Genomic DNA, 23,863 nt, shown 5'->3' with positions numbered 1-23,863 from the left:
TGTTTGATTGACATAATGCAGCATCTTATTAGCTCTAATTTGATACCATATTTACCAACGCTCTGCAGGGTCTATTGTTCTATTGTTTCCGATTAGAGCGCTGACATATTGGAAAATGTTGCCAATCAATATTCATGAGAGTGTACATTCAACGTCCAGTTTGCGAAATTGGGTGAGTTGTGTTTGGTAGGTGTGAAATACATCTGACTGGGCGTTTTAATTACGTAATGAATAAAGGCATTGACATCGTCGAATGGCTGCCCAGTGCTGTTATGTGTTTAGTTATTATATAGGCCTAATAATTATTATTAAATGTATTCATCATTCCTTTCTTTTCCGTACTTATGCTTTCCTAGGCCTACATTTTATCACTCCCTCGCTCTCATTGTCCCCTCTCACCCTCCCTCTCTCATTCCCATCATTTTCCTTATATTTCTATTTATCTACTTGTTTTCATTATCCCTTCCTCCAGCCCTCTCTCATTCTCCATATCCCCTCCTCTCCTCTTCCTCCCTCCCCCTCCCAAGACTTCTCACAGAGGTGAATCTGTCCCTCCCCAACCCCCTCCCCTCTTTGGATACGCCACTATTTCTATACCAATCTCCTTCTTAAAATAAAATTAAATGGAAATTTCTTAAAAACAACCTTTATAGGCCTATACTTATACTTACATGTATACGTATAGCGATTACCATTATACGGTGTAATATAGATAATGTATATGGACTGGAAATGGCAGCCTTCATACATTCTAATGTGTAATCGATCACCAAGAGCATTCAATTTATTTAAATGAAACACCTATCGTCAGGTGGGTGGTAAAGATGATTGCATCGACAGCTAAAGCCTCCTTATAGTCTTCAGACCCACACAAGCACACATTTGGAATACATGAGTACAATGGTACCACTTTACACATGACTGCCCTTACACATGACTGTAGTGTGGTCACTTATTGATACTCGCCTGTTGTGTAGAGCGTTAATATGATGCCGGATCAGTGACCAATTTAATGGCGGAACCCTTTATTCGAAACAATGGTACCACTTTTATGAATAGCCTGTCGCAACTTCTAATCGGCATCAAACGAACAAAAGATTATATAATCTATTGCGACTCTATTTCTATTTAAAACCTCTTTGATATTTACTACCAAAGGCTCTAAGTTGAAAGTAAACTCAACCCAGAAAGTATCGAAACGATTATAGATGGTCAGATATATCGGGAACTGAAATATATAGCAAAAACGTATTTAATGTGTATAAAGCACAGCTTTCTCCTGCGCATTTTGATACCTCTTTTGTTGCTCTACGATATCATTTGGTCGGGTTATGGGCGCTTGAGTGGCTTCAAGTCGGATTTTGAAAGTTGCACTTAGCTCCTATTCAAGCCAAATGCGTTCGTCGTGTACCCACACACACACACACAATCAAGACAAAGGACACCGATGTGCTCTGTTTACTTAACCATGAACTTTACTTTATTTTACTCCTTCGACTTCGAACTTCAATACTTGCTACCCTTTACTTATCTCTGACTTATCTCATGAACTCTTTCTGCTGACATCTCAATACCTGGTGTGCCCACCATCACTGTCTATCACTGCCTGGATTCGTCGTCGCATGCTCTGAGCAGTACAACGCATTTGGCTTGAATAGGAGCTAAGTGCAACTTTCAAAATCGGACTTGAACCCACTCAAGCGCCCATAACTCGCCCAAATGATATCGTAGAGCAACAAAAGAGGTATCAAAATGCGCAGGAGAAAGCTGCGCTTTATATACATTAAATAAGTTTTTGCTATATATTTCAGTTCCCGATATATCTGACCATCTATAATCGTTTCGATACTTTCTGGGTTGAGTTTATATATGATACAGTGTATTTATTTACGTAGATTTGATATAATGTGAAATGATTACATATACGTATATTGTATATTTATTTACATAGATATGATATAATGTGAAATATTACATTATAATGCGTATATGTCATGATACGAGTATGTTATAATATGATTGTGAATGCTTGAATTCCAACTGCGTGATCGTTATACCCGCATGCGAAGCATGGACGGGTATATTGTTATCCTGTCGTTTCTTCTTCTTCTTCTTCTGCTCCTCCTCCTCCTCCTCCTCCATGTTCTCCTTTTTCATCAAACAAATCATTCTGTCAAGGTTAGCGCTAAAACTACAAAGGCCCCAGGGCCCATAATTATGTGGTACACTTATGGGCCGTACCCTGTAGATTTATCCTTTGCCCATTTTGGCCCTAGAGGTCAAAGGTCACGGGCCCCAGGGGCCCAAATGTAAAAATACAAAGCATGCCGTTTCTCATCATATGAAGCAGCCTCAGGGCCCTGAGTTGGTACACTAATAGTCCCAGGGGTACTCAGATTGACAAGGCTAACTCTAAAACTACAAGGGCACTAGGGCTCATATGTGGCACATGTATATGACCCATAAATTATAGATGGCCTCAGATGTTCAAGGCTAGGAGCCCCAGAGGCCCAAATGTTCAAACAAAGGGCTGGTCGTTTCTCAGCAAATGAATTAGGTACAGTGTTCAGATTTGGTACACTAATAGGTCTTCAACATTATACTGTTATAATTATGTATATATGAGCTCCACATAATATGGGCCCAGGGCCCAAACGCTAAAATATAGGGCCAGCCGTTACTCAGTAAATAAAGCAGCTACAATACCCAGCTTTAGTCTACTGATAACACTTGAGAATTGTACTTCGACATATGTACATGAGCCCCATAAGTCAAATATTATGGGCCCCAGGGCCCCAAATATTAAAACAAAGGGCTGACCGTTTCTCATCAAATAAAGTAGATTCAGGGCTCAGAGTTTATACACAGATTGCATCTGAGAATTATATTGTTATATGTACATATAAGCCCCATATGTCACATAATATTGGCCCCCAAGGCTCAAACGCTAAAACATCGGACCGGCCGTTACTCAGTAAATAAAGCAGCTACAGTGCCCAGCTTGAGTCTACTAATAGCACTTGAGAATTATACTTGAACATATGTACATGAGCCTCATAAGTCAAATATTATGGGCCCAGGGCCCCAAATGTTAAAACAAAGGGCCGGCCGTTTCTCATCAAATAAAGCAGCTTCAGGGCTAGAGTTTGTACACAGATTGCACCTGAGAATTATATTGTTACTAACACCCACCCCACCCCAAAACATGTAGGACTAAATAGACAGATCCATAGAGAATAGCGTAAAGGCTGTTCCAGTTAAATTACATACCCATAAGCTGTTCCATTTAATTCACATACTCCCTCTGAAATGGGCACAAAATAGGCTGTTCCATTTAATTTACATACTCCCTCTGAAATGGCTGTTCCATTTAATTTACATACTCCCTCTGGAATAGCTTTTCCCTAATCATATTGCGTATTGTGAATTTCAATCTATCAAATTGCATAGATTCACTGTGAATAAGAGAGACGGACAACAGCAACCTATGGAGAGTAAGAGAGACGACTCACCTAGGAGGGGACCGGCCGGGGTCGGATGACTTAACTACATAAACTTTTTGCCAGTACAGAACTATACCCAACCACCGAGTTTGAGCCCTGTACAACCTACGACGGCCTCAGACAAACAGACAAATCTTCAAACCTACAGACAGATTTACAGAGAATAGGGTATTATTAGTAATATATAGATATATGTACATATGAGCCCCATGTAGCATATTATGGACCCCAGTTTGACCATTTATACATTTTTCGCCCAATTGGGTGACTTTTTAGAATTTCTTTATTTTAAGTGGTATGAGAGTGCAACCTACATTAACATTAAAATAAAGCTTGTGAATTGGACTTCCATTTTTTTAACACATTTTCCACCCAATTGGGCGACTTTTTACAATTTCTTTATTTTATGTCCTCCGCAAAATAAGGACTATAAGTTTGTGTATACCGATAACATGCGAAAATAGCCGTATTTCTGTACAAATATAAGGCCCTCTAGTTTTGATCACGACGGTACTGCATGCCGCGGGGAGGCACTCAACACAAATGACCATACGGGTATGCTCCCCCGGAAATTTTGTGGATTTCGCAGCTCCGAAAGGCCCTTGATTTTGATAATATCAGCTCTGAAACGTTTTTCAGGCGATTTTCAACCAGAAAGCCAAGAAAGACCCTTGATTTAGACTCTTCGCAGCTCCAAAAGTCGCCATTTTACTTGTTCGCAGCTCCAAAAGACCCCCTATTATCAGCTCCCAAAGACCCACCACCTCAAATTTCCGGGGGAGCATACCCACCAAAATTTTTCGATGTGCCCCCGGTGTGCCATGATGCAGTCATGTCTACAGTAGAATTCAATTCGACCTTTGCAGGACTTAAACCCCATTAAAAGCTATTAAACCAAGATAACACTCATTGAAAGCAGCTCAACTGATTAAATCATATCTTCTCTGGTTAAATACACACATCATATGTTTCTGCTTTTACACGTACAATGGAGCAATGGCTGGGATTATAGTTTCAGTTGGGTGAACGATTATAAAGCGAGCGCTAGAGAACAATTCTGTGTGGGCTTTTGTTTACGAAATGAGACAAAACTCTGCTTATTGTTAACCAGCGTTCTTTAAAATGAGAAACATGGTGGTTTGCAGACTTAACACGGTTTGGAAATAATTTATTCATATTTTTTGGTGTTATCTGTCGTTTACATATCATTCCTAAAACACCAAAGTACGAATATTTCCAAACATCTAAATTAGCTAAAAATTTAGGACATGTTACAAAACTATATTGTCTAGAATTTTAGAAGAGTACTTTTAATATTGGCCGGTTATTGTTCACACAGCGACGTTAACTAGGCAATGTACTATTACCTATAACATTAACTAAAACACCAAAGTACGAATATTTCCAAACATCTAAATTAGCTAAAAATTTAGGACATGTTACAAAACTATATTTTCTAGAACTTAAGAAGAGTACTTTTAATATTGGCCGCTTATTTTTCACACAGCGACGTTAACTAGGCATATCCCCATTCTTTTAACGTAGGCTATTTGTAGAGGTCACGCGTCAATGGGAAAGAGCACTGTGTATTATGTATAGGAAAACGGACAGTAACTGCAGTATGCATGTATAGGCCTATAGAACATGTTTAGTTTTTGATATTCTAAATGCCGGACGAGCCGTATAAAAGCTTAATAGTTCACATTTTTTATGCTAAAAATCCAGTTCCTGAATTATAAAATCTCGTCTAACACTCTAACTTTAATAAACTACGAGGCAAAATAACATGACAAGGCGAGCTGAGAATGATATGGCTCATAACTTGAATAGGTTTGTAATCTGTGCTGACATCTCCACTCTCGACGCAAGACTTGTTATTCGACAGGTCACCAATTCAGAGTTAATTGTTTAGCCCATGTGAGGAAAGAAAAGATAACACAATACAGCCCGTCTCAAACAATATCGTGCAACCTACAATCGGCTGATTTGCAAGTGTTTTACATGTTGTACGATGTGACAATTTTTTTTATATAACTATACCATAGTATAATATAAAATATTCAGCTTTCCGATTGTTTTATCCAATTCGATGGTGTCGATGGTGAGACATGTTTTATATTGGATAGTCCCAAATCCATTTTGCGCCTCTATGGGCTTAATGTTCGACAATACCAAAGCAGTATAATGAAGTTACTGATGTTTGAAGTAAGTATAAATGACTTTCATCGCTTCATTCTAATACACAAAGATAATCATTTCCGACAGTAAGTTAAGTCTTTCGTCAACACTGTACGTATGCGCTTTGGTATTTGATATGATTTGTACATTTTTATTTCAAACCAATATCGATTGTGGTATAAAATGTAATGGTTTTATAACAATTTACTCAAGGAGAGATAATGCTCAACATAACCCCAAGCTTGAACAGCTATCTTGGAAAACCATAAATAGCTCAGACGAGGGCTGACTTTGTAGAGCAAACGCAACGGTACCGTTGCCTGTCTAAGGAGCCACTCGTTGCGCACATGAACCGACGCCAAGACGCCATCAACGATGATAATATGATTCATCGTCATTGGATGACGAACATTTGCCTCTATCTCACCAATTTTGAACACCCGACGAGGACAAAGCTCTCCGGTATCGTCGTCAATTACCCACAAAACGTCGCCGACGTTGACCTTCTCCGACATGATCGGGTTTGATGGAGGGCTTTCCAAATTCAGAGGAGCCGACGAATTGATAGTAGCATAAACAAGATGCTTTGCATGAAGACGCAAGAAGTGATTCTTGCCGTCGCTACCTTGATAGACCAACTCTCGCAAAGTAGATTTGCGGTCATTGATGCCTTGGTGCATGATGTAGTAGACTGGTGAGTATGTGACAGAGTTAGTCTTAGGATCGTAGCTCTGGACAAGATCACCGACAACTAAATCTTCCAGAGATTTAAGCTTCACGTGACCTTGGGAATCTTGCACTCTGACCATTGAATCTGACGCAAAACAACTTTTCTTTTTGACGTCTGTTAAGATAAAATATAAAAGAAATCCATGATTTATCATGAGTATGATGAGATCCTGCACATGTATGTTTTTCCATCGAAACGCATGGCTAGCACGCAGAGCATTAATAAGGAATAATAACTTATTAAAGATCTAGTTATGCTGTTGAAGGGCTTGGTGCATTTTACAAGATGTCCCAAAAATTGTAGATTTTTGAAAATTATCTAAGTTAATGTTAACAAATATAAATGTCATTTTCTTGAGTTCACAACTTGCGCATTCCACTCATTCCTGAGCAAGCTGTTTACTTGACATAATGCAACACAAGGTTCCATACCATGCACCGTCACAGCCACCGTGCCGGGCACCGTGCATTTGGCGGGGCATTTGAGTAGGCCCAGCCATAGCATGGCAGATGCAGTATTTTATTCTGATGAACAAAGGAACAAAGAATAAGTTCAGTTTGAAATGTAAAATATTGTTTACAGTATATATAAACACACCAGCGATTCCAACTAAAAAAACACCAAACAAACAAATGCAAAAACTGCATTTTTCAACCTTATTATCTCAGCTCATGTCACTTTTAAGAAATTCCAGCCAGGTTAAACAGAAAGATGAGACTCTAATGATTAATTCTAACCCGACTGGCACTTTTGTCTAAAAATGTTGCACGAAAATTTTAACTAGAGCAGATAGACCGATGTGACCTCTCTACTAAGACAGAGAGAAACTGGGAGCTGCAAAGGTAGTTTTGTGAAGCAATAACTATTTTGAGAGAGTAGAACTTCAGGTATGATTTCCAATTCGTGAAAAAGCTTTATTTTTACTAATTTTGCCCTACTTGTCATGCTATTTGAACACTATACATGTATAAAATATTATATTATGTGTTGCGGGTATTCCCGGACAACCTCCTGGTAAACATCGGTTGCTAAGGTAAACATAATAATTATTATTAAACGAATACTATACCTGCACGCAATTCCCGCTTTAACCGTTCTATCTCCAGTTGTTTTTCCTGCTCCTTCTTCTTCATTTCTTGTTCTTTTTCTTTATCAATGATTTTCTGAGCCCTTTTCAGAAACTCTTCAGTGTAGCACCTTCCACCATTCCTTTGTGTTATAGTGTTTACCATAGTTAGCAGGTCCTCTACTTGCTTTCGATTTTTTTCAGAAGTGCGTTTAAAATTGTTGCTTACTCCAATGTAGCGCATGTCGCAATCTTCCAAAAGCTGTCGACACGGACCAGGTTTGATGCCATGAACAAACTCATCCAACTTAGAGGCCATATCATCCTCATCATCATCATCATCATCATCATCATCATCATCATCATCATCATCATCATCATCATCATGGTTCAAAAGACTATCAACATGTGTGAAAACGATTATTATAAATTTTATAGAATCTTCGCCGAAAATCTTCCTCATCAGCTGAACACCACGAACAACTTCTTTTGTAAAACGTCCCACTTTAATTACAAGCAGGATTGCATGGGGGCCCGGTGCAATCAAATATATACACTTCATCAATGTATCTATTGTTTCGTCGATGGTACATCTTGTGTCGAAATATCCTGGTGTATCAACGATTGAAACTTTGTGGCCAAGAATCTCACCATCCTTTCTTTGGCAGTTGGTGGTTTCTGATTCTGAGCTGTTACTACTCTTGAACGGGCGGCCACGTTTGACTCGTTTCAACTCAAATCGTCCAATGCTAGCAACCCCCGAAGCAACCCATACACGACCAGCACCAAATATGCTGTTGCCCAGTGCACTTTTGCCAGCCCCAGTCATTCCGATCATAACCAAACGTAGTGACTCGGTTCCTAGTATTAATAGATGAAAAGACAGTTTAATTATTAAACATTGTGATTTCTGTAAACTGATACCGTAATAATTCGCCCCCATATCCCAAGACTCATTACAGTGCGTGAGAGGAAGAGATAAAGCTAGAACTACTGTGGCTCAAGAGCCACGAATATCAGGCGGTGACTTCTGATTGACCTCATTTGACCTCTGACCTCTGGTAAACTCAGTTTGACTATTCGTATCAAAGATATCACATTTAAGACCAATCGGGCCCAATTTAACATTTGACCTTGGGTAAGTTAGGTAATTACCCTCACATCAATGATGCTTGACAATAAGTTTATGCCCAATCGGGCCCATTTTAACATTTGACCTCGGATGTCCTCGGATTGACTTTTTCATGTTTTCCTCATATCAAAGATGTTTTGCATGAAGTTCGAGCCCAAAATTTTAACTTATGAACTCATTTGATCTTTGACCTCAAGTAAACTCGGGTTGTCTTTTTCAGGCTCCCCTCATATCAAGGATGATTTGCACCAAGTTTGAGAACAATCGGGCACATTTTAACATTTGTTCTCATATGCCCTTTGACCTCGGGTAAGCTCAGATTGACTTTTTCATGCTCCTCTCATATCAAAAATTCTTTGCACCTAGTATAAGCCCAATCGGGCCCATTTTAACGTTTGACCTCATTTGACATTAGACCTCGGGTGACCTCAGTTTAACTTTGTTCATGTTTCCCTCATATCAAGGATGCTTTGCACCAAGTATAAGCCAAAAAGGGCAAAGTTTAACATTTGACCTTTGACCTCTGATGACCTCAGATTGATTTTTCATGATCCCCTCATATCGAATTTATCTGTACTAGGTTTAAGCCCAATTGGACATATTTCAAAATTTGACCACAGCCTCTAGCCGAGAAGATTTTATAATTATAGGTCAAAGGTCAAACGTTAGAATGGGCCCGATACTAGGTGCATAGAATCGTTGATATGAGGGGAGCATGAAAAGTCATCCTGAGCTTATCCGAGGTCAAAGGTCAAATTAGGTCAAATGTTACAATGGGCCCGAATGGGCTATATTTATTGCAAAACATCATTGATGTGAGGAAAATATGAAAGTCTTGAAGTCACCCGAGGTCAAAGGTCAAATGAGGTCAAACTTTAAATTGGCCCGAATGGGCTTATACTAGGTCCAAAGAATCGTTTACCCGAGGTCAAAGGTCAAAATGACGCCAATCTGAAGCCACCGTCTTATATTTGTGGCTCTTGAGCCACAGTAGTTCTAGTTATACTTGTATGTTGATTGAGCAATTCAGAAATTTAGGTTGATTTTTCTAGACTTTGAGTAAGTTCTTACAAGAACCTAATAGAAAAGCGTTGTCCACACGGACTTTAGGCTGTACTTTTTCTGCCTCATTTGAAGTCCTGACCTACAAAATTAAGGCCCATTTCAAGTGACACATTACATTTAAAATGTAAAGTATCAAACTTCAAATGAAGACCTGAGCGCAAGAAGACCGTAAGTCCACTTGGCCCCTCAACATGTATAGAATTACGTATAGTTTCTTAGGGTTTTATGTTTAATACATGTTCCAGGGTGAAAACATCATGATATGTTATGAAAGATTTGTTTTGGCCCCTGAACATGTATAAAACATTACCAAACTATACGAAACTATACGCAACTTTTTAGTGTATACATGTTGAGTGGCCAACTGGACTTCTTGCGGTCTTCTTGCAGTCAGGTCTTCAAATGAAATTATCTAATGAATGAATCTGAATAGATACTCACCATATATATTACCCGCCAAAGTTGGTGCATAACGTCTTGGGACCTGAAATGTTAAGATAAAAATATTTAACACAAGGTAACCCAATGACCCAATATTTAAATATTTGACAAAAAGGTAAAACCTTGTTTACTAAAGCTGTAGCCATCATCAGGCTATCATGTGATGATCACCAGCTGTATGCATGGTGGCAGTGCGCGTGTGCCTATCGCAGCTAGATACAAGCCGTCCAATCAGAAGCGTGAGTTTGTGACAGCGCGAATTAGTGTACAGATTTCAGTGAGCTGTTTTTAAGCTTTCACGGAGCAAAGCCGCGTTTGACTTTTGCTCTCGCAAATTATTTTATTTTGTGCTTTCAGATTTGAATTTTAGGTTTAATTATGTAATCAAACAGGTAGGCCTGCTTTTTTAATGGGAAAGGTCATTGATTTTACACAAGGACAGGGGTCAAATTTCAAAAGTGTTTAGATTGTGATAAAGCCACATAAACGTATTCCTAGGGTGAGGAAAAGTAATAGTTCCACATGTATATGAGTTATATACAGAAACGTAAAAGTTTAGTAATAGCCATATAAAAATCCCTTTAAAAAGGGATGCGTCTGGTCCAGAGAAAAGATTGGATGCGTTGTGGTCATGGAAACAGACTTGACGAATCAGGATCCAAGTACTAGTATATTCTCATGACTTTTTATTAATCGACATTTAATATAAAAATGAATATAGTTGGTGGTATTTAAATAATTTTTTGAGAATTATTACTTTTTATTGTTGATGGTATTGGACATATGTACTCAAGTAGCAGCACGATGATAGCGACACTGTTTCATCTCGTTGACCCCATATAACCTGACCCCGAATGACCTCTGTTGATGATGACATTGATTAATTAATTATTTATTTAACTGACTACTCTTTCTTCTTTAAAAAGGTTAATATTATAATGCAACCCTGGCACAAAATGGTATAATCCTAGTCGCGGCATGATAGTGGTACTGTTTCACCCCGTTGACCTCCATATGACCTTTGACCCCGGATGACTTCTGATTGATAACCTTTGACCTCGGATGGAATTATTAATTTTTAATTAATTAATTAATTAATTAAATCTATTTATTTATTTATTTATTTATAAAACTCTTTGTCTCCATTTATTAAGGGTTAATATATTTAACCAATCCCTGTCACAAAATTAATTAATTAATTAATATTAATTAATTAATTGATTAATTTAATTAATTAATTTAATTAATTAATTAATTAATTAATTAATTAATTAATTAAATTAATTAAATTTAGGATGGTCAAAACCCATCTCTGCTTTCTCTGTCTCAGTATGTCAATGATCACTTTGTGAAATGAAGTGCATTACTTTACCAGCGTGCTTCACAATTTGTGTAATATAATTAGCGTTGGATTTTAGAGAACAAAAAATAGTTTCAAATTATACTATTTCATATCATTCCCGGGATGTCATTAAGTTTGGAGGAACATTATTACAAAAATTACAGCAATATAATGTAATACATTAATATTATGGCAACACACGACTATGTTCATGTAATTTTGAAGCTGTATGTATAAATCTTCTGATTTATTATATTGTACTTTCTAGCGTTGACCTATGAACCTATTATGGCCACAATTCTTCCTACTAAATTTATGACACCATAAGCCGCCTTACCCTAAAGAGTCATAAAAGGCTGGTTGGTCAAATCCCATCTCTGCCTCAGTCTCTGTCTCAGTATCAATGATCACATCTTCAGCTGAGTTATAACAGATAACTTCTAGAATGTGTCACTGGAACTCCCTGGGGATTTAATCCCGACACTAAATGCATCTGGCCCCTTGGGACCAGACGCGAAAAGTGAACGGTCAGTTTTGGTCTCCACGTGGTCCAATAAATTTGAAAAATTACTCTGATTTTTATTAAAATGGCCTCAAATTGTTCCTCTTATAAACATAATAGGTAGCATCTTAATATTAAGTAGGTCATGGACAATAGGCATCATGGGTATCAATCCCGGAGGACATGGGGAACATGTCACCTCCACATTTTGGGATGGGCGAACACAATATCAAATGCCCCCCACACGTTTCGGCAAATACTTCCCCTTTTCTAAGGAGGCTTACTGTAAGTAAAAATACACTATACACTTTCTTCGAAGGTTGATACCAAATTTAATATCAAAAGTTTAATCATCGTGAGCATAGGAACCGTTGTTTGGAAAAATGACATAGGCAGTTGTATCACGCGGCGGAGCTAGCGTGAGTGCCAAGAAAGGTTAATCAACATCTACACATCTACACGCATCTGAGAGGTCTAATTTCATTGTCATTAAAGGTTTACCCATGCATGTCAAAATGCAAATCACGGGTTGCTTCGGGCCACATAATAAGCTGATAAGCTTTGGTCAATTCGTAAAGCTTCATATTTGTCAATTTTAAAATTGCACGAATTTCCAAACAACGGTTCATATGAGTCCTACTGTATGCTCACGATGATTAAAGTTTTCATATCAAATATCAATATCAACCTTCGACGGAAAGTGTATAGGAACTTGTTATATAAATTATTTTGCCATTAACTCATCAGACTCTGATTAAATGGGGATGGAACTTTTTAATTTGGCTGTGTATATGTAATCTTACGCTTGGCTCCCTCTCATCGTATTTAATTGGAACCTGATAACTTTTCTTTCTCACGCAATACTTGGGGAAAGTCCCTGTGTGCTCACGTCATGCATGAATAGTACAAATTTACTGATTGGGTATTAACCATTCATAGCCATCTAACCAAGTTGCATTAATGGGATGAAATTGGACCATCTAGTTTCTCCTTTAAAATCGGACTGCATAACCAGTGTACTGAAAATTTTAACTTCCCGCTGCAGTTGCCATGATCAAAAACGTTTCAGAACGGTTGAAATCCTCTTCGTGGAAAGCTTTATGGTTATATAGTAACACGTTCTTTCTTCTTGGTTTACTGCGACAAATTACATAAATATAAAAAAAATGCAACATATCTTCTTTTTTTTCTTATTTATTTAATCTATTACCATTCTATTTCTTGTAATGTTGATGATGTAAAATCGATAAATATATTTCCACCAGAACATAATATCGAACATTATTTGAAATATACAGTGTGAATAGATTAAATACCGGAGATTAGGATTGGATGCTTCTCTGTTTTTATTGGGTTTTGGTCATTTTATTTATGCAAATTAAAGTCATAGGTTTCCCCTCGTGTCGTTTTTGTATCCCATCCCAAAATGTGGAGGAGACAATGGTCCCCCTGTCCCCCGGGATTGACGCCATGATGCCTATTGACCATAAATAATGTTGCCATTAAGATGTTGCCTATTATTTTTACAAGAGGAACAATTTGCGGCCATTTTGATAAAAAATCAGAGTAATTTTTCAAATTTATTGGACCACGTAGAGATCAAGACTTGACCATTCACTTTTATGTTTATAACTCAACTTTTACGTTTATGTCTATAACCAGATAACTCACAGACATGTGGAACTCTACTTTTCCTCACCCTAGGAATACGTTTGTGTGACCCCTGTCCCAAAATCATTGACCTTTCCCAGCAAACAAGCTGGTTGGATTGTTTTTGTTTCCGCAAGTTTTTGAAATCAGTATACCTTAGAACCCTATTTACAAATCCAGGCCGATTTTATTTATCCCAGTAAGAAATATCTCACTTGATCTGTCTTACATATCTGCGTCACTATAAATGCTTGACGCCCAGTGGCGCGGGTGTGCAGGAGGTGGGCCTCTTGAAGCTCATTGGTTTTCAGCCTTTTAATATGCCTTTCTCCTGAAGAAAAGGGTGTCTAGGAGTAGGTATGTCACAGTGGCTGCACAATAATTCTGCCACACTGTGCATGCAAGCATAACAGTGAATTGAAAAGCGCGCGCTTCAAAGTTGACCAATTTTAGAAAACATCATGTCAAAAAATGAATTTCCTCAGTATGCTTCATTTATCCAAATTGTTTGAATTTTTAATATATGGTGTGTGAAGACTTTCCGAGGCTACCATTGGGTCCGCCAAAATTAAATATTGTTTTGTTTAACAGCTACTGCCTGTTTTATGGATTTTGAAGATCGCTCATAAATCAGTAAATATAGGCCTATTGAAATAGAGGAACTACCACCATTTAGCTGAAATATTAATCTTTCTTAGCATGTAAATTATTTCCGTCGACAACGAATGAAACACTTCCCTTGCATTGAGTAAAACTAATTAAAAACAAAACATTATCAAAGAAATTTTTAGGGAGTAATTTTCCAAACCACAATAGCTCTAAGCCATTGTGTGTGTCCAAGGCCATACTATTTTTGTATACGCGATACAGTAGAATAGCTGTTCTTTTTACCATTTGTCTTCCCATGTTAATCCAGATAACAAAATGTTAATTTAAAGTCTCATTGCAAATGAATTTTTATTTTTACTTTTCGGATTTAGCTTTGAGCAATGGTGACACATACCATGTTTACAGAAAAAAATGAAAATTCTATTCCAGACATCGTCAAAATGTCAAACTTTGTAATTTTTGTATTATATTTAAGTAATTAACTGCAGTTTCTTTATTCAACATCATAACAGGTTCATACTTGACAAATTTATGGTGAATGAATAGACTTTCATTAAATATTGAAAAACCCAAAATTACTCATGCCTAATTTACATAATAATATCATGAATACATACTTAGCTAATTTGCATAATTAATTACTTTTTGTTTATTTTTTGTTATCAATTGAAATAACTTTGTATACATATAGTGCAAAAAAACCGCACCCTGATATCATGTACGGTTTTCTATTGGCATCAATTTTGCATATTAATTAGCTGAACTTAGTCATTTTTTCACCTTTAATTTGTCTGCAGATTGGCTGAAATAGCTAAAATAGTATATTTGGTTAATTTATTATAATTATTCAATGATAGAATTTTAAATTTTGTTTTCTTTAACGAAGTACGGAAAGATAGGCATTTAACCTGTGATACTTAAATTAACGCTGCTTTTTCAAGCAAGGGTCCAAATAAACCTTCAAAATCTCGAAATGTGCCAATTTTGTCATTATAGCCATTTGTGGCAGGTTTTAATTCCATTTATGAGCATCTTAAAATTGACACTGCATCACAATGCATTGACCGATTTCAATTCCGTTTGTAAAATAAAGCTCATTCATGTAGAAACATTAAATAACGTGTTTCTGCTGCGCTTATTTTTGGGGTGATATGTCTACTAGGAGGTGGGCCCCTTGAAGATCATTGGTTTTCAATTTATTAATAATTTGAAGAGCTAAGACCTTAAAATATACTGTAGAATCACATGTTAGTTGTAGTTAATTAATCCCAATGAATTGTCTAGCTTCATTTTTATGCACAATCTGTCACGTCACACATGTCATTCATTTTGACTTATAAACACGGTCCCACACCACCATCGCGTTTGTTGTCGTGTGTGATTTCGTGGTAGAGCCATTGTTAGCAATTCCAGCGTCTATTCCTCTCACTTTCACATTACCAACACTTTTTCAATTTGCTTGAACATCTCCAATCGTAATATTAATAGTCAATCTGTAGAATAGTCGCCAAACTATGTAATCTTACGCTTGGCTCCCCGGGTTGTCTCGCATCGTATTAAATTGTAACACGATAACTTTTCTTTCTCACGCAATACTTGGGGAAAGTCCCTGCGTGCTCACGTCATGCATGAATAGTACAAATTTACTGATTGGGTATTAACGCAATATTAACAAAACAATAGCCAATCACGGATGCCGTAACTGAAAAATCATGATAGCAGAAACAGAGAGACGACCTTTCACCCGTCTCTGTATCTGTACCAGCTGCTACACACTTTTAACATGCGATGGAATATGGATGAATTAAGGGAAGTCCTAAAAGTGAAATCGGTAGAAGAAACTAAATTTCTTGCCAACCGTTTCGCGGCATTTTTTACGGTTATATTTTTTCACCTACGCTGAAGTGGTAAGATTTCTAGGGATTTCAACATTCTCAGGATTCACAAAAATATAACCTATTTTTAAATTTCGAATACATCGTCGTCAAAAGCAACCCTATTGTTTAAATATCGCGAACATTATAAAAAGCTGCTTGGATTGTTTCTGTTTCCGTAAGTGTTTGAATTCAGTACACCTTAAAAATCCTATTTACAAATCCAGGCTGATTTATCCCAGTAAGAAATATCTTACTTGATCTGTTTTACATTATCTGTGTCACTATAAATGCTTGACGCCCAGTGGCGCGGATGTCCAGGAGGTGGGCCACTTGAAGCTCATTGGTTTTCAGCACAGATATTGGAAGCCTTTTAATATGCCTTTCTCCTAAAGTAAAAAAACCCTCAATTTGAAGACCTTATATGCCTACTGCCGAATCACATGTTACTTGTATTTAAAGGCTTAATGTACGATTTCCTTCACATTTTAAATTTGTCATTATATACTCAAAATGCTGAAATAATACTAGTAAGAATTATCGGGAAGGGTTTCTGTCCATTTTTAGCTGAAATAACGAGGTAAAGTGAAAGAAACACTGCTTGTTATTTTGACCGTTTAACACGCAGTTCTATGGGAGGACATAAAGTCATAATTTCTTGAATTGTGACTTTATGTCGAACTTTGCTCTGTTTACCTACAAACACAACAAATATGGCTGATTCCATGTGTAAACATTACAAATATGCCAAAAAATCAGCTTTGAAAAAAAATTAACCAAATTCATATTATAAGATCGTACATTATGACTTTAATTAATCCCAAGAAATGCGTACACATAGTCAATGTGATCTGAGATTCCTCAAATTTTTTGCAAAAATTTGCCCAATCCCTTAAAATAGCCTCTGTCATAAAGTGATATGAGCCTTCACATGAAGTGTACAGTGGCGTAGTCGGTTTGGGGAGGTGCCCCCCCATTTTCAGTGATGAAAATGGGGACGGACGGTAAAGAGTAAAGTGTCAATGAAGTGACTAAAAAATGGGTCGAAATTGGACAAATGGGGACGAAAATTTGGCTTTACCCCATCGTACTAAAAAACTGGCTACGCTGCTGAGTGCATTCCTTTTCATAGGATTGAAATATTTGCATAAAAGATGGAGTGGAAGTCATAGTCATCAACCAAGGTGCAATAATGGGATGAAATTGGACCATTTAGTCTCTCCTTTAAATTCGGACAACATAACCAATGTATTGAAAATGTTAACTTACCTCTGCAGTTGCCATGATCAAAAACGTTTCAGAACGGTTGAAATCCCCTTCGTGTAAAGCTTTATATAGTTAAGTAACACGTTCTTTCTTTTGGTTAACAGCGACAAAATACATACGTGGCAGCGTAAATTCCTCAAATCATGCAATAATTCACGTCATCAGTTCTATCGACTACCCGGATCAACTTGGGATCGCTGATGGCAGTATTCCCATTCGCTTCCTAATTCATGTTCATGCGGCAATACCAGTAGCGTAGCCAGCGGAGGGGCAGGGGGGCAGAGTGCACTGACAAAAAAATGAAAGAAAAAGTGCCCCTCTGACAAAAAATGAAAGAGAAAATCAGGAGGGCAAAGGAAAAGAAAAAGGGTAAGGAGCCCCTTTTCTAGCAAAATTTAGGGCCAAAGTAGTGTAAAATACAAAAAATTTCCGCGCTACGCGCGCACATTGTAACAATAAAGCCCTTTTTTTGCCGGATAATGGGCGAAAATAGTGTAAAATACCATTTTTTGCGCTACGCGTGCACATCATCCCAATAGGGGCCTTTTCGGGAAGCTCGAAGACATACAGTCTCTATGTATTGTATGATGCAACTGCAATTTTTTTCGTCTGTGCCCCCAAAATTTTATTTTGCCCCCCCCCCACCAAGAAAGCTGGCTACGCCCCTGGGCAATACAACTTTTGTATCGGGGAACGGGATCAGCTTCTTTATCTCTTTGGCTAAGGGACCGTTCATTATTTCCAATAAACTAACAATTATTTCCACAATATTCTACATAGAAATAAGGGTGATTTATTTTGATACCCCATTTGTCAAATGTCGTTCAATATTAACAACACAGTAATGATTTTAAAGAAAAAATACCCGAATTTAAAGTTGCAGTTTACAGCGATCAATGGCGATCAAGCAATGTGGCACGTAAAACCCTCCATTTATCTTCGTGCTGACTTCAAATCAATACAGATAGCTGCAACTGTTTAATTCGGGTATTTTTCTTTAAAAACACTGCTATGTTGTTGGAAAAATGGGGTATCAAAATGCGCGTGAATAAATGATCCTTCTTTCTATGTTGAAATATTGTGAACACAATTATTAGTTCTGACGCTATAGGATATCTGCGTTACTATTTGTGCAGTCTTTATGTACACAATACCTCAGTACCACAGGCCCCTGAAAACCACAATCGTATTGTCCATTAGACTGACTAAAGTTCCAATTATTGTTTGCACCAAGAAAAATCTTGTGGCAGGTTTGGAAAACTTGGGGTCAAAATTATTACAATTTATTTATATAATTCGGCTAAAATGGCTATAAATTGATTGTCAATTTAGGGTTGGATGAAATGGTACTTTAATTTTATATTTCAATTTAAATCATTAACAATTAAAAATGGAATATGCCAGCAGTGCTTGGACTGGTGCAACTCCCACCTCACTAGCTCAGCTTGACTCCATCCAAAATAGAGCTAAGCGTGTCATTGGTCTGCCAACAAATGAGTATGAAGATCATCGTATTCAGCCACTGAGCCACCGCAGGGCAGTTGGAGCAGCCACCCTCTTCCATCGTATGTTTTACAAGGAGGCCCCTGAGTTGTTATGCCAGCTGATGCCAGACATCCATGTCCATGACCCCAGGTTGCGACGGTCTGTGAGATCCCATGACCTAGCAGTGGAAGTCCCAAGATCAAACCTTGTCAGCCATGAAAAATCATTTCTACCATCTACAGCCCAATTATGGAATTCTCTACCTGCCCAAATTCCAGCCATTAGATCGAGGGCCAGCTTTAGCAGGGATGTTAATCGCTTTCTGGGTGCATCCTCGTCAGCAGCTTCTAAATGATTTATTTGTCTCTGCTGTTAATGCCCAGTTATGCCATGTCGTAAAAAAAAATGAAATCAAATCATACGGAATATAAAAAAGCAAATAAGTATAATTTCGTCATTTATCAAGCTATCAAGCTAATTGATACATTTTCAGTCTCTTAAATTGTAACTTTCTCAATATACATGTTGATACAGGGTACAGTCCATAGCCCTGGAACATACTGACCAGCAGCATGACGTTATGCCAGTCCTTTCTAAACATTAATTGAATGCACGGTGCTTCGATTGCTCTAAGATCAAGGAATATGGGAGTGGAAAGTTTATCATCAAGGTATAGGTTATTTGCGAATATTAAAAACTGTATATCCAGTCAGTTTCACTTTATCATGTTTATTATCTTGTCTGAAAGAGCTGAGAAAATATATCCCAAATAATATCTTCTGACGATATCTGTTTAAATGAAAAGACTAGTAGGTGTGAAAGTAAACATTAATTGAATACATAGGGACATGGATGATTTTCCGTTATTTCCATGAAACATATTTTCAGTATCAAAGCAAGTTCACTGTCTATCAAGTATACTGATAATGTTGATTAATGGTGTTCAAATGAGTTGCATGTCGGGATTACTGGGTAGGTTCTGGTTAAATGAAAAAAGAATGAGATTATTGGAATCCTTGAGTTACATTCTTTGTTTGCCAACATTATCAACATTCTCAACACTATAATTGATAAACGTTTAGTGGAAACGGCAGCCCGTATGAACGGCCCTTTTTAGAGCCACCGTATCTCTTAATCACTTTAGTAGATAAGGGCCACTACACTATATCATTGGGCAAAGGGTAGCCCACAATGATACCCTGTGGAAAGTGGACATTGCTATTACACATTGCCCTCCACCAAGGAGATCCCTAGTAATATGGAAAGCGTTCACTATCATTACACATTGTCCTCTAAGGAGATCACACATTGTACTCATGGAGATGCCTAATTTGGAGAGCGTACACTACTATGGCCAATGAGGTAGCGGGCTTTTCCCTACGCATCAAAACCTCAACCCATTGGTTAAAAACTACTCGCTCGTCGCTCACATTTAGTTTAAGTCACACTATGACCGGTAGCAGGTCTTGCTTGTAACGTGACAAGTGGCATACCCGTACTTCGCTCCGTTTCATACTCTGTTAGTCTTCTTGACTGATTGGTACTACCTGGCGTCTCTAATGGAGCTACCCTATGCTTCCTATTCGATACCAATGATGCTATCGTATACAAATACGGATTTAGTGAAGAATTTATGGGTAATACAAAGACAACAGACCACGTGTACGTCTGCAGTGGTAAAACAACCGTACCCGTTTGAGATAAGATCCCCATTATGATGAGGGGTATCCAGCATAGAAAATCCGTACCCACGATGACCGCCATTTTGATCGCCATCTTTAACTCTTCCTCTCTATTACGTGATCCATGCACGCGATTATTTGACTGCTTCAATCGATAGAATATTGCAACATAGCATATCAAAATGGCAAAGACACATAGCAGGTTGATAACAAGGAACAAAACGATTGAGAAATACCACGCGGGTTTGGAACCTTCTTGTACCGGAAGGTCAAAGGTCAAACTTTGGGTTAGACCACTCGTTTGAAATTGAAAATGTGATGGTCGGGTTATAAGTGGTAATCCTATGCAGACATCAGAGAGATCATAAAAGTCGGAATCAGGTCCCGCAAGCATGACGGGAACCAAACTAATAAGAAATGTGACACACCATAATATTGCAACAACAATTTTAGCCCGGAATAGAGATAAGCGAAGTTTACTGAAAGGGAAAGCGCTTATAAAGCGCTCGTAACTAATCACACAGAGGAGGAAAATAGACGCTTCACTAGACAATATCGATACAAAGCCAGCAAATTTACAAACACGCCCTGTTCTCCACTCATCAGAAAAATTGAAATATTCCTTGCCGTAGCATGCATCTGCTGCTGCAATGACCAGCATATAAACTCCCATAAAGAAGTCCGCTGCTGCTAAATTACCAATAAGGAAACATTGCACAGACTGAACGGGGTTCTTAGTCTTCTCCATCAGTCGCCATATTATTGAAAACAGATTGCCAAAAAGAGCGCTAAAACCGAGGATCCACATAAAGACACGCAGGACGTTGTTGTGCATGAGGCTCCCACAGTTGAACAATGGCGGTTGCGGCTCTAAGCTTATGCAAGATTTGACATCTGTCAGGTAACAACAAAGTCGATGATCGTCAACAAATCTGAGGTAAAACAAAGCGATATCTCAATTTAGTTGTCACGTTTTGAGATATTTTCTCAAAATATCCAAAGCTATCTTAAGAACCCTTGAACCAATACTAGGCTTGTTTGTACTCATTTTAATCCCTTTTTCATGCTGATTCCAAAATAGTCATGAAAATTTAAAATTCCGAAATTATGTGAATTTAATAAATAAAAAACAATCGAAATTTGTCGTCTGCTGTTAAAAGTTGGTAAAATATGACCGATTTTGTATAAGAAGCCTGTAGCGTAATGAGTAATGTGTTTTCTCATACACTTTATTTATTTTTTGTGTTATAAATCATTTTCGTAACTTTCTTACTTGTAAGTTCTTGCCCCGAAGCTCTTGGCACTGGTTGAACCGCGTTCCATTTTTTATTTTTAGAACAATAGAAACCGGCTCCAACAAATTGAATCAGATGAAACCGGCGGTTGAATTTTGAATCCGTCCCAAAGAGAAAAGGAGAAAGCAGTAGAAAATAAACTGGAAATCTTACATTGTTTGAAGGTTCACAAGGCCACGAAAACCATTAACTTCAACAGCCAATATACCGTGAACATCATTGCTCCTCACGATAACGCTAAAGAAATAAGGCAAAAAATGCAGCATCAGTATATCTATTTGGGCCCAATTAACGTACATAGAACCATCAAGTTTCTATTTAAAATGGATGATTTACAAAAGAAAGTATACTTACAGTGTATCTAATTTTTGCAGACCAAAAAAGGTATCTCGACGCAATGTCATTAGAGGTACCTCATACAAAATTCTGCAAATAAAATTTAGGACAATGGCAGGAGTTTAGATATACCTTTAGATAACCAGAAACAATAACCAGAAAAGGGTGAAAGCAGTTAAATATTATCTTAATTAGATTTGTTTAATTAGTAGATAATTAAATCTGGTCAACCAGAAAAACTCACTTTTGGTCAGATGGAATCACCGACGTTTCGGCCAAAACCTTTGGCCTTCAGCTGGGAGGATGATTTAGGGTCATCCGAGGTCAATCGATGAGGAAGTAGCTTGATGACCCGATCCCAACCATGTGACAGATTAACTCTAACGCCCCCCGCTCCTGTTGAGTGAACGGTTGTTCGGCTCGTACCCACACTGCTTCTTTGACTCCCCGTTCGAACCAACGGGGTTCACGGTCCAAAATGACAACGTCGTCAATGTCAAAACTGTGACCACTGCCCTTAAGGTGTTTGTAGACAGCTGAATCGTTGCCACTTGAACTGGCGCGTCTATGTTGGGACATGCGACTCTGCAGTGGTTGGCCGGTTTCACCAATGTAATGGTCTTGACACACCTGATCTTCAGCGCACTGGACACCATACACAACACCACTTAAACGGCCCTTGGGCTGTTTGTCCTTTGGGTGTACTAGCGACTGCCGCAGGGTATTGGTTGGCTTGAAGTGTGTAGTGATGCCGTGATCGCGGTAGATCCTCTTTAATTTCTCTGAAACATCCCCATGGTAGGGGATGGTGACAAAAGTCTTGGTACCAGAAGACGCGGTGGGTTCGCTGGCTGGTTTAGCGTCTTTCTCACCACGATTTAGGGCCTTGTCAATTGCCCAGTCTTTGTAACCACACGTTTTCAAGGCGTGGCGCAAGTGTTGGTGCTCATTGATCTTATCAGAGTCCTTTGTGATGATGGTATCGGCCCTGTGATAAAGAGTATTCACTACACCGAGTTTCTGGACCAATGGATGATTAGAGCTGAACTGCAAATATTGATCAGTATGTGTTGGTTTGCGAAATACTGATACTGAGAGAGTGCGATCTTGGTTGACAGTGACCAAGCAATCCAAAAATGGAAGTTTATTGTCCGTCAGACCTTCTTGGGTGAATTTGATGTTGTTATCCACTTGGTTAATATGCGCAAAAAACTTGTCGAGCTCCGAAAACTTGACTATAACCCAAGTATCGTCAACATAACGATACCATTTGGAAGGTGGAGATCCGGGGTAAGACGACAAGGCACACTGTTCAAATCGCTCCATGTACAGGTTGGAAATAATCGGCGACACGGGGGAGCCCATCGAACAGCCATGACATTGTTGGTAAAAGTTATTGCCATAGCTGAAGTAAGTATTGTCCAAACATAGGCTCAACAATTCACAAATCTGATCTGGCGACAAGTCTGTGCGTTCGGACAAAGTCTTATCCTCCTTCAAAACGTCCCGAACCGCGAGTACCGCGTCTGCTGGAGGGATGCTCGTGAACAAGGCAGTGACGTCGAAGGATGTAATCGTCTCGTCCGCGTCCAACACAATACCCTGAATTTTCTCCGCGAAGTCCTTTGAATTCCAAATATGATGTTTCGATTTGCCAACCAAAGGGCCTACGATCTTAGCGAGGTACTTGGCAATGTTATAAGTGAC

At 38.3% G+C, this 23,863-nt stretch overlaps 1 protein-coding gene across 2 annotated transcripts; it reads right to left on the bottom strand.

The window, feature by feature from the left end:
- Positions 1–1,857: 1,857 nt before the first annotated feature.
- LOC140164473 (uncharacterized) lies at positions 1,858–17,520 on the bottom strand. 2 transcript variants are annotated; one of them, XM_072187753.1, is made up of 4 exons: positions 17,362–17,520; positions 10,116–10,158; positions 7,481–8,338; positions 1,858–6,525 (listed from the first exon to the last, which is right to left on the bottom strand). In XM_072187753.1, the coding sequence occupies exons 1-4, from the start codon at positions 17,374–17,376 to the stop codon at positions 5,876–5,878; spliced, it is 1,566 nt and encodes a 521-aa protein (XP_072043854.1). In that variant the 5' UTR covers positions 17,377–17,520; the 3' UTR covers positions 1,858–5,875. The 2 variants fall into 2 exon arrangements, with proteins under 2 accessions (XP_072043854.1, XP_072043856.1); XM_072187755.1 differs by lacking the exon at positions 17,362–17,520 and adding an exon at positions 12,999–13,069 and having other exon boundaries at positions 10,116–10,160.
- Between the last annotated feature and the right edge of the window lie 6,343 nt (positions 17,521–23,863).

This window comes from Amphiura filiformis, chromosome 11 (genome assembly GCF_039555335.1).
Source record: "Amphiura filiformis chromosome 11, Afil_fr2py, whole genome shotgun sequence".
Classification (NCBI taxonomy): Eukaryota; Metazoa; Echinodermata; class Ophiuroidea; order Amphilepidida; family Amphiuridae; genus Amphiura; species Amphiura filiformis.
Note: the sequence above shows the minus strand (reverse complement) of the source record. Positions and strands in the feature narration are given on the sequence as shown.